The sequence below is a fragment of the Marmota flaviventris genome, chromosome 11 (assembly GCF_047511675.1).
Source record: "Marmota flaviventris isolate mMarFla1 chromosome 11, mMarFla1.hap1, whole genome shotgun sequence".
Taxonomy (NCBI): domain Eukaryota; kingdom Metazoa; phylum Chordata; class Mammalia; order Rodentia; family Sciuridae; genus Marmota; species Marmota flaviventris.
The window spans coordinates 69,050,630-69,062,996 of NC_092508.1; the positions used below are offsets into that span (position 1 = coordinate 69,050,630).

At 33.1% G+C, this 12,367-nt stretch overlaps 1 protein-coding gene across 2 annotated transcripts in view; it reads left to right on the forward strand.

The window, feature by feature from the left end:
* The window catches only part of Ifih1 (interferon induced with helicase C domain 1), a 55,899-nt gene that overhangs the window by 22,377 nt on the left and 21,155 nt on the right, over positions 1–12,367 (forward strand). For both annotated transcript variants that reach the window (XM_027937936.2, XM_027937937.3), the window contains exons 5-6: positions 5,720–5,824; positions 11,600–11,820. In XM_027937936.2, the coding sequence (XP_027793737.1) occupies positions 5,720–5,824; positions 11,600–11,820 (326 nt within the window). The remainder of the gene's footprint in view (positions 1–5,719; positions 5,825–11,599; positions 11,821–12,367) is intronic.

Genomic DNA, 12,367 nt, shown 5'->3' on the forward strand with positions numbered 1-12,367 from the left:
GATTTAGTGACAACTCTACTCAGGGCATCACACTGACACCCTGAATCTGGCTATGGTGGAAATATTCACACTGTGGATATTGGCAAACACTATTAAATCGTGGAGTTTTTCTCTTGCAAGGAACCAATTGTTGAACATTCCCTGGACATCCTTAAAAATATCTCTCTTGGTACTTTCTTTGGCATCAGCTTAGGTCTGCTAAACTCCTATCTTTTCTGGATGAGCACCTGAAAGTTAAAGAGGTTTCCAATTTCTTTTCTTTGATCTTGCCATCCCTAAACCTTGTTCTAGTCCAGTCTTACTTCCGTGTTATTCAGATTATCAGTCATGATTGACTCTAAGACTTTCTGCCTCCTTTACTGATTGGCAGGGAATGAAGGAGTCATTCTAGAGGGTGTGGCTGTCCTTCCAACTTTATATTTGAATAGCTATCTTTCTGTATTAGCCCATGTCCAAAGGCTAACAGGCATAGATGTTAGTATTTAAGCCAAAATCATTACATGCAATTCAAATTTAATTCTGGTTGAAATATTTAAGCAGTAGAAATTCTATAAACAGGAGCAGAGGAGCTCCATGGATAACCATGTGCGACTGTGGCTCTAAGAGAGATTTTTCTCTTTGGGGAACTCATTTCCTAGAAGCTTGGATCCAGGAGAGAATATGCAAGGTGGGTGGAGGTGGCTTCTCTCCATTCTGTGGGAACACATGTTCCCTGGCACAGAGAGAAAAATCTGACAGACCAAAATGTGTGTGTGTGTGTGTGTGTGTGTGTGTAGATCCATATACATAGAGCTGAAAATAAAAGTGATCTATTTCCTCTCAAAAAAAAAAAAGAAAGATTAAGTTGTTTCAAAAGAAAAAGGAAATATATATTATTAGTAGTATGAAAGTAAACACATTTAAGAAATCCATGCAGTCTCTTTGTGAGTGCCCATATGTGAATGTGTGTTGCAGGCTTTTGGGGCAGTCTGATGTTCCATGCTGAGAGGGTGATGAAACTGGAGGGAAGATGGGGTGGCTAGATGTGACACTGAGAACATCATGAGGTCAGAACAAGACTCAACACAGAATTACCATGAAAAGTGAAGTGAGATAACTCAAATGCGTTGGAAGCACCAATTCTCAGGAGAAGAAAGCAGTTGGTGTTCTTCCTCAGTGTCCACAGGGGCCCTTGCCCCTCACATCATTTCTTTCTGGAAGGCAAAATCACCTTTTAGGAAAGAGAACCTACAAGAAAGGAGAGATAGAGGGTATAGAGTAAACAAGCATCTAGACTAAACGTAGAAGTAACACTACCTGGAAGGAATAGAAGTAAGAAACAATTTGTATTTTGCCTGGTGAACCTTAGCTCTTGGAATAAAAAACATATTGTCTGTCTACTACTTGTTATAATAGCACATTCCAGCAGAGGGCAGACTTTACATTAAAATAAATCTGAAAAGGCTTTCAAGAGGGGTTTTTGTTGTTGTTGTTGTTTGAAATTTTAACTTCAATATTTTTGGTTTCTAAATGATTTTTAAATATTTTAAAGCATTTAAGGTCTAGGGTATGTTAAATATAAAATTTCTTGGATTAAATCTAATATTCCTGCCATATTAGCAAAATATTCAAGATGGAATTCCAGAATGAGGCAGTAGTTTTCCATGACTTATGGACTGGTCTTAGATATTTCCTGTCACTGTGAGCAAAACTGTTCTTTTCTGTGTTGCTTACAAAATTATTACAGAAAACCTTATCTCTTACTCGAACAGGCATGGTTTTATTTCATTCCAGTCGAGTTTGATATAAATTACTACTGTTTTCTAGTCTATTTCATAGTTAATTTTGCTATTTTCCCTAGAGGAAATGATACCTATATAAAAGTTAATTAAACCTATTACACAATGTAACTCCAATGGTCAGTACTCCTTTAAGCAGCAACTTCACAAGAATTTAAGCCTTATTTCTCCTGCAATTGTTTTCCTTGTTTGAATAAAATCATTTTTACAATAAATAAGAAAGTAAAAACTATTTCTTAAAACTGTTATGTTCAGATATGAAGACCGATCCGTTGGACTCCAAAGCGCATGATCGGTGTATGACAACATCCTGCCTCTTATTAACTTTATTTTATATGATCTAATTTAAAATCATGTGCTTAGGACTTAACTTCAGAATGACATGCTCTGAAACGTACAAAGAACAACACAAAATGATTCTAAAATAAGTCACTTATAGAAATTTTTGGTACATAAACACAATATGTTGGTTGCATCTTTCTTTGAGCACTTTTTTTGATCTCATTGTGTGTGTGTGTGTGTGTGTGTGTGTGTGTGTGTGTGTTTGTAAGAGAGAGAGAGATAGAAAGAGAGACAGATGATTTTTTAAGTGAATGCAGGAGGAAAACTCCTGGGTATGATCTTTTCACTGTTAAAGAGAAGTATTTTCTTTTATTATTAAATTTCTTTCCTTTAGTACTTCTGTTTCTAAGAAAGCAATATATATATATATATATATATATATATATATATATGCATAAAAATTTGCTGCCTAGGAAACTAAATTATTTTTGTGTGGAGAAGCTGAAGATTTATATATCCTTAAAATGACAAAGAAATGGAACTCTTTCATTTTTAATAATCTCTAACAGAATTATTACAATTGATTTTGTGCAACAGGATGGAAGTGTTCCTTTATGTGCAAAATGAGTGTGGTTGCTTAAATGAAAAAAGTTAATGGGAGTTCAATGAATTAGAAGTACTAGTAAAGTACAATCATTTTTCTAACTTCTTTTGTTTTTTCTTAGAAAGATAAGCTCTATTTTAAGTTTGGTTCAAAACTTGAAATTCCAATGAAAATGTCTATTGCCTTTTTTTTAAAAAAAAAAAAAGTAATTTTGATTTCTCTTAACATTGTGGATGTGGGATTGCTTACTTGTTTACAAAGCTCCACACAATCTTCAGCCCCTGGAACACTAGACTTGAATTTAGAAAATGGGGACTCTGCCCCATAATTGTGTGATCTGGATAAATTAACTTCTCTGAGTCTTGGTTTCTCATTTACAAAAGTGAACAGATTAATGGATATCTACCACAAGTAATGTTGAGAACTTAAGTCATGATTTACATCTGTGAAAGCTATGAGCTCAGTGTCTTCCTGACACATTGCAGATCTGATTGTGAGATCAAAATTATTCAGATAATGAACTTAATTAATAATATCTTAGTTTTAGTAGCAACTTTCTCTATAAATTGTTTGTGCACAATACATAAAAACTCCTCCCAAATTTACGCATGCTAAAATGAAGCTTGACTCTACATATACGAAGGGCAGGTTTAAGGTTGTGATTTAACTGCTAAATGTTTAGGAAATGAAGATCAAATACAATTTTCATTTCTATTATGCCTACTGGAAAACAATGTTAGAATTTAGATTATATTTGTTAGTATTTTCCAGTAATTTTGTTATTCTCTTAAGTTCTCAGTCCTACCTACATTTAAAACAACAAATGTAAAGCACATCAAAATTCACTTTTTTTGTGTCAAAATCTTGGCCTATATTTCTAGATCTAGAATTATCCTTGCAATGACATTTTCCCCATCTCATTTTACACCTTGCCTTTTCCTTACAAATCATATTCTCTTTTCATCAGTACATCTGCCCCAAATGCTCTTCGACTTGACAGTTCTATCCCACACTCGCCTCTGAGCTTCTAACAAGACATACCTCTGGGAATTGCAAAGTGCCATATTTAAAATCTCTCAGTGAGATATACAGGTTTTCCCGTGTGATCATAAGGGATTCCTCAAATCTGAGTTTTAGAGCTAATCTATGACAACTGATAAGCACAGTATTTTCACATTAGTATATTTATGTTGTGCTAATATACTTAAACAGTATGGATGTCCATTGAGAATTTTTCTACAACTTTCTTATCAGCTTTCTTTTAACTTTTAAGAAAGATGTCTTACATATTTGATTGGTATTGGCTGAAATTCCATTACATCTCCCAAGATAAATAGACTTAACTGAATTGGAGGGGTGATGTCTTAGATGTCACTAACAAACACCAAATGGAATACTGGCTTGAAATAAACAGGAAGAAATTACAGATACAACAATATAGACAAAACTCACACATCTTATGCTAAATTAAAGAAGCAAGACATAAAGGTTACATATTGCATGAATCCATTTATATGACATTCTGAAAAGGGCAAAACTGTAGGGACAGAAATCAGATCAGTGGTAACCAGGGGACAGTGGAGGACATTGACTCTATAGAGGCTTGACGTAAATTTTGGGTGGTAATGGAAATATCTTACAGAACTCTATACATTTATCAAATTCGTCAAACCATACAACTAAAATGAGTAATTTTGCAGTGTAGAAGATACACCTCATCTGACTTGAAAAAATGAACTAGTTCAAAAGAAAGAGTGTACTTAAAGTTTTTAGTATCATCTCTTTTGGAGAAGTTCTTTTGATAACATGCTACGTGTCTGTTTATCATCAATTTCTTTTCCAGCTTTAAATATATGATAGATGAGAGTGGTTTTACACAGCTAAAGGCTACCTTACTGTAACTTCTTAGTGCATTGAGGGAGGTGTAAAAGGAGATGACAATTACCTAAGATGTATAAATGTTTTGAAATATTATTAAATATAAGAACACTATTAAATGAATGCCTGCCAGTAATAGACCACCACTTGATATATTTTTTTTTTCGTTTTCTAATCACCAACTAACAACAATTTACTGTGCCAAAAACTTGTTGTACCCAATACTACTTAATGGTTATCAAATCCTATGAGGTAAATGGTATTAGACCCATTTTAAATAATAAAAACTTAGGATCAAAGCAATATCAATAGCAAATTTCACAAGTCCTTCTGATTCCAAAGTCTACATTAGTAACCACTGCACTGATTTTTACCAGGTTGGTGGTAATTTTGATCCTTAAGAATGATATTGCATAAGTTTTGAGAATTGAACTGTACTGAAGAAATTCTTCCCTTGAAGAAATTAAGGTTTTCAAAAGAATTGATACTACTGAAACCAGAAAATCGGATTAAGTGGAGGGTGTGCACTTGCTGTTCATGTTTGACCATAACTCTTTGATAGAGGCTTAACTTAATTATAGTTAAGAAAACATTTATTTCCAGCCACACATAAGCTCATGGTACCACTGGAAAACCAGGTTTCAGGGATTTTTTTTGAACGAATTTGTTTTAGATTTTAAATTGTGATTTTGTAAATCCATCTTTATCTCTGAAATATTTTCATAACTGATCAGTAGATCCATGCATTTTATTAATTTTATATATTTTACTAGTTCTCTGCCATTGTACACATGAAAATAGTTTCAATGCTTTTTATATAGTATTTTCATTTGAAACCTAGTATCAAGCTTGGATATTCTTTTTGGGGGGCAAAATCTACATGGTGAGCAATGACCAAAGTCGTAAGCCCTTAAGAATTTGCTTCAGTTCTTACATTGGATCACAGCACTTTAAGTAGGTAATATGTATTTGAGTCACTACCCAGCAGCTGCTCATCCATAGTGGATTTTTCCTAATGTAGCCTGCCAGAAACTCTTACCTTTTATTCATAATTGTCTGGGTGTGCCTTCCCCACTTTCATTGAACTGTAGGTACTGTGTGCTGTAGAGGTGTGCAGTTAAAATACGTTTATTCTCAGAAATATTTTAAAAATATTTTAAAATGTTTTCCTTTGCAGAATCAGACACAAGTTTGGCAGAAGGAAGTGTCAGCTGCTTAGATGAAAGCCTTGGACATAACAGCAACATGGGCAGTGATTCAGGCACCATGGGAAGTGATTCAGGTACTGCCTAACTGTTGTGTAAACCTTAAAAAGTGTGAAATAAGACGCCATATAGTGGAATGCATGGGGGCTGTTCATACCCTCCCTAATGTATTTATGCAATTAAAGCAATTCTTCTCTCCAGTGAGTCGTTTTGGAACTTTGCCACTGGCTCTCTTTAAAAGTACAACTTACAAAAGTCTTAGAACCAAACTCATTTTGATCCAATACTTGTCTTTTTGGTCTGGTACACGCCACATTTCATGGAATCGTGTCATCTGTTTTATTTTTGAGATCTGTGTCGATTCATTTGACTACACCTAAATTCTGTATGCAGCTTGATATTTTTTCTCAAATGTTACTTTTTATTAAAATAGATTTTAAATAAGACATTAATACTATCAATAAGAGGAATGTAACTTTGGATAATGATATCTAAAGATAGATAATCATTTAGCAAATGATAAACAGCATCTCTTAAAACAAAGAACTAGAACTGAAGCATATAATTAAAAGAGTTCCAATTTGTGCACAGAGCTCTGGAATAGGAATAGAGCTTACAAAATACTTTGATCACTAAATGCTAACTTGGCTAGGTAGTTCCCAAGTTGCTTTTCCTACTGGTTGTGTATCACACCAGCAATAAATGGAAGTGCCTGTTCCCAATCCCCCCACCTTCATCAAAACTCACTCCTACCAAATTTCCTAACTTCTCAGTTTGGTAGATTCACATTATTTTTGTCTCTTTGGATGTGTATTCCATGATTACTACTGAGCTAATATATTGATATTTTTAAGTATGGTGATGGATTATTAAATGTCTATTATATACCTTTCTATATTGGTCTATATGAATAATTCATAATTAAAATGAACAAATTACAAAGGGAAAGTACTATGCAATTTGGCCAGCTAAGAAGCAGTGGAAAACTGACTAAGAAGCAAATTAGTTTATCCTTCATTAATGAATTAAAAAATGTGCAATTTATATTATCCTGCATTGTCAGAATCATAGAAATACAGATGTATAATAGGCTCAGAAGAGAAAAAAATGCATATAAAAACATGGTCATCTGCCCTAATAGCTTTCTAAGTTAAATGGTACCACCATGACTATTTCTATATCCTTTTCTCACAATCATACTCCTGAATTCCTGAGAATAAGTTATTTTTAAGAAAACAATTCACCAAATGTCAGTCAAAACGTTAATTGTAAGTTGAAAGGGTTAATTCATTTTGTATTTACTTCCATCAGTGTCATTAAGTACTTGTCAGGGGCTTACTTCTATGGATTGTGTTTGTTTTTCATTATTTGTTCTGAAATTGGTAAATTTAATAATTACCATTTCTATTATATGTGATTGGTGCTACTAGAACGCAAAATATACTCTAGCTAATATTTAATACATTAATGGGTTGTTTTAAGCTTCTGGACCTCATCCTAATTTTTATTTGTCTAAGTAAGGGTTTTTCAACAATATTCATTCCTTCAATAAATATTTAAAGCATATCCTCTGTGTGCAGGGCATTTTGCCTATTTAGAGCTGTTAGCAAATGTATTTGCTGATTTTTAGTCCTCAATGTGGCATGAAAGACGTGATAAATCCGAATGCAACCTACTTTTGAAAAGCAAATACGTTTTCAAAGGCAAATACATTTCAAAGACAAACACATTTCCAAGAGACACCCTTGAAGTTCTAGATGGGTCAGTGTTTAGAAACAGAATTACTTTGCATAGTGGGCAGTAAAATTCTGAAATGATAAAATTGTGAATTTCCTTACCTTCTGCTGCATGCTATAGCTGAAATAGAAACCAATTCTATTGAATTGATTCAATTTTATTGAATTTTATGAAAGGTTTTGGTAAACTGGTGAATCATTAAACACATTTTGAGTTACTGAAGAGTATTACAGTGTTTAAGATCATATTTTAACCTTTAAGGTCGACAGCTAAAAGATCTTATTCTACATGTCCTTCATTCTCACTCAAAGGTTATATAATGGACTACAAGGATCACAGGTGTGAACCAACACAATTACATTACGTTCTTTGAGGAAGTCTTATGCCACAGCAAAGCATAATTGCTGGTAACTGTTAGAATTTAAAGATTCTAATTATATTATAAAAGGGTTTTTCCCCCCATTTCCCATTTTCAGAAAGATAAACTGTTTCTCAAAAAGTAGCAATGTTTTTGTCAATATAAACTGGCCTGATATTTAGAAAGTGTTTCCTTACTATTTCGAGGTAATGCCTATTAATATTTGTCCAACTGGAATGGTGTATTTTTCTGTGTTACATGCTATAGGTAAAGGAATACTTTGTGGATTTCGAACACATGCAGTGACAGACCTTTTCTCTCCAAGAATAACTCAGCTGTCAAAATCAATGTGAGAATGAAATTTGCCACATGGTGTAGTTCCAATAGAATATTATTATTTAAACCTAATTTGATTTCATTTTTTGACCATTTATACAGTATAATATAATCTTAAGGTCTTTAGTCATTCTTTGTTTTAGAGGGAGGGCACAGTATAATTAAAAGCCTGTGAATATTTTAAATGATATTTTTATTATTGGATGTAATTATGCTTTTCAGAGAGATCCAAAAACAAACAAACAAACAAAAATGCAAACATTTCTTTTATAAAGGAAATTGGCTCCTGACTCATTGATACCAGCCCAGTTTTCTCCTTCTGGTGACAGAGAAGAGGGAACCCTTTTTTCATTGCTTGTGTGGATAAATTCTTCCATCCCTATGTCAGAGGATGTGATAAGGCAAGAAATCAGGCTGAATATTTAGCACTCACCCAGCTCTTTTTGGTTGGATGCAATTTTCACATTGAATCCAACTCTCTCTCTCTCTCTCTCTCTCTCTCTCTCTCTCTCTCTCTCTCTCTCTCTCTTATCTACTCTGTGCTTTTCTTGTAAACTTGGGCTGCCCATCAAATCTCCTAGTCATGACTCAAAAATATAGAAAGTTACTGAGCTGTCTAGCCCATTTCAATGGTAGAAGTATAGTTTTCTTGTCTGAAATCCTTAAGGAAATGGTTGTATTTTAGTAGTGCATGGCACATGATAGGCACCCAGAAAATATTTATTGCAGAATGAATTAAGTGGTACATGACCAGTAAAGTAGCACTAAGATTTATGACTTTGATTCTAGAGTTAAATTTTGAACACGATATCTTTTAAACATTTCAACTCTTCTTAAATCTATTAGCATAGTAAATATCTAATATGCATAAGTGATGTTGATATCTCACTCATTTGATTGGGCTTTAGGTTTCTGGGAAAGAGATTTAGAAAACTGCTCCATATTATTACCAAAGGATATAGAAGTAAGCATGAAAAACAAAAGGGGAGAATGATTATTTAAAAAATACATACAACTAAAATAAGGAAAGCAGCATTTTATTATTTTAAAAACATCTATGCAAAAATGCATACAGTGAAATGCAAAACAGAATTTATCAATATTTTTTAATGAATATCATAGACTAAATAGCAATTTAGCAAGAATAAATTCCTCCTGGATCTTGGTTTTGACATTGCTTCAAATATTCTGACTTCGCCTAACATTTATGGTGCCCTGTTTTTCCATCCCTAACACCACCAAACAAACAAACAACAACAACAACAACAACAAAAAAAAACTTTGTTCTTTTGAAAAAATTAGGTGATATATATCCTCTGATGGAGGTGAAATATCAGAATTTTGATTACTTATAAAAGCTACTTAGTAGAGAAGTAATATTGTTCTTAAATAAATCTGAACCTTACATAAATGAGTTACAAATATTATGAGTTCAAAGTAAGCATAGAAAGAAAACTTGTAAATGTGTAAATGTCTATATTAAATGCTGATAATCTTGTGAGTTTTTCATGAAAACTATACTAAATGAATCAGCAGAAGACCCAATGATAGCTTAAATGTCTTGCATCTGTCTTCACTCATCCATACAGAAGGCACATTTCCTGCCAGCTTTATAGATGGTTCTTCCTAAGTGGTATTTTGTGTGAAATTTCCTACCTGTTCAGATAGTACTATCACAACAAGTTAAAGTCCACTTAAATAGAACCATCCAGTTGCTGAAACAGAGCCATCAGCAAGTTTTCAAACATTAATGGGATTATGTTAGTTTAGTTTTATTGGTGACCATTGATAAGAGAAAGAACACTATTTCATGTGTGATAAAGTACTGATAAGTGCTGTCATTTCATTTTTTCTTGTGATTATATAAAACATAAGATAGACTTTTAAATTGGTATAACATTTATATTACTGCATTCCATGTTGTAAACTGTACATTTTTAAATATTTTCTCATGGCTAATGTAGATTAAAATGGTTACTTCTAAACAAAATATATTGAAACCAATGTATGTTATAATAATCTCATTCTAACATTTAAAATTAGTGTACATTAGCAACTGCTTTACCAGTATTATCAGTCAAAAAAAAATATATATATGTTAATTTAAAATATTTGTAATATAGTGTGCTTTGGGTTTCAGGAGAAATATGAATTTGTGGAGATATACATATAAGGATATAATAAAGATCATAATTCAAACCTAAATGGCAAAATTAGTCACAATTTAGTTTAAATTAACAAAATTAGTTATTATCTTTCAATGAAAACCTGCGAATTAAAGGCTAGCATGAGCAAAGTTTTTCTCCTAGTCACTAAATATTGCTTCTGCACAACTTAATTTCTTTTTTTAAATATTTTTTAGTTGTTGAGGGACCTTTATGTTATTTATTTGTATGTGGTGCTGAGAATCGAATCCAGTAAGTCACGCATGCTAGGCAAGCGCGTCACCACTGAGCCACAACCCCAGCCCCATAACTTAATGTCTTCAAATAGGAGAGGACTTGATACACACACACACACACAAACATTTACATCCTGCCCTTCATATTCCATAACTATAGATTCAACCAATTGCAGATCAAAAATGTTTTTTTAAAACAATTGCTTGTATTGAACATTCACAGATTTTTTTCTTGTTATTGTTTCTTAAATAATACAAAATAACAAGTATTTTCATAATGTTTACATTGTATTAAGCATTATGAGTAATATAAGGATGATTTGAAGTTATGGCATATGTGTGCAGGCAATATGGAAATGCTATGCTATTTTATATAAGGGACTTGAACAACTGCAGATTTTGATATCCACAGGGGCAACAAATTCCCCATAGATATCAAGGGAAAATTGTGTACATATGCTTTTTTGTCTTTTAGATGTCAGATAAAATTTTAACAAATGAAGAAAAACAGAATCAGCTGTAATATCTTCTTTGTAATAAAAAATAAGGGTGATAGCAGAAAAAGGGGGATGAATGAATCCTGCTTTCCCAGTTTCTCTTGATTTTGCATGTGGAAAAGCTCAAAGAAACAAGTAAGACATATTGGCTAAATGAAGAAATGGGAATTCTGATGCATTAACAACATAACTGCCAATCCAGCACCACAACCATTTCTGTAAATTGTTCTTGGCTTTGCTCACTCTTTGAAAACATTCCCCCCATGTTGCTAGCTTCCCAGGCCCTCGTGCTGTTAATTCACTCCTGTACCCCCACTCCTTAAGCCACTTCCATGATATAGCACCAGCGTTTTGCAAATTTAAGAGGACACCTGACACTGATTGGCACAGAAATTAGAAAATGAATTGGTTTGGACATAGAGGAGAAGGAATTTAAACCACAAGAGGCCTATATTCAGTTTCAGGCCTACTAGCCTTGATTATTTTATTGCCTCTTATTTTTCCTCTTTTCAACTTTCTTCAGATGAAGAGGAGTTTGCAGAAAGAGCATCCCCTGAGCCAGAACTGAAGCTCAGGCCTTACCAAATGGAAGTTGCCCAACCAGCCTTGGAAGGGAAGAATATTATCATATGCCTTCCCACAGGAAGTGGGAAAACCAGAGTGGCTGTTTACATTGCCAGAGATCACTTGGACAAAAAGAAACAAGCATTTGAGCCTGGAAAAGTTATAGTTCTTGTCAATAAGGTATTCAGACAACACGTAATATGGCATCATTTATTCATTTTTCATTTTACTATTCTGAAGCCTTTATATAATAATATTTGTAGCAATATAACACACAGATTAAGTTCAATTGGATGTAATGTCAAAATGAGCAATTATTTTACTTTCAGTGTTTGGTTTTATAAGTATTTCTACTAAGTGACAAAGCTTAAAGTTGGATTTCTCTATAAAATCATTAAATCAAATAACTATAACTTAGGCCTAAAGATGATATTTGCAAGATGTATTTTAAGGTCAACTGATACTGGTTTAGTTTCTCACTGCATGTGAACATCAATGACCTCAATATATCTAGGCTCAAATAATGTCTTTTAGAGTCTCTTTAAGCACTGGTCCTCAATTGAATATGAAATGTCCTCTCCAGAATATATATAATGTGGCTTAAAGATAAAGAGAAAATGAAGTGAATATTTGGTTTATGTATATCCAGCTAAATAGGTAAATAATGCTCAAAGAATGTATACACATATTACACATATGTATAATATATGTTAATGTAGTAAGTATA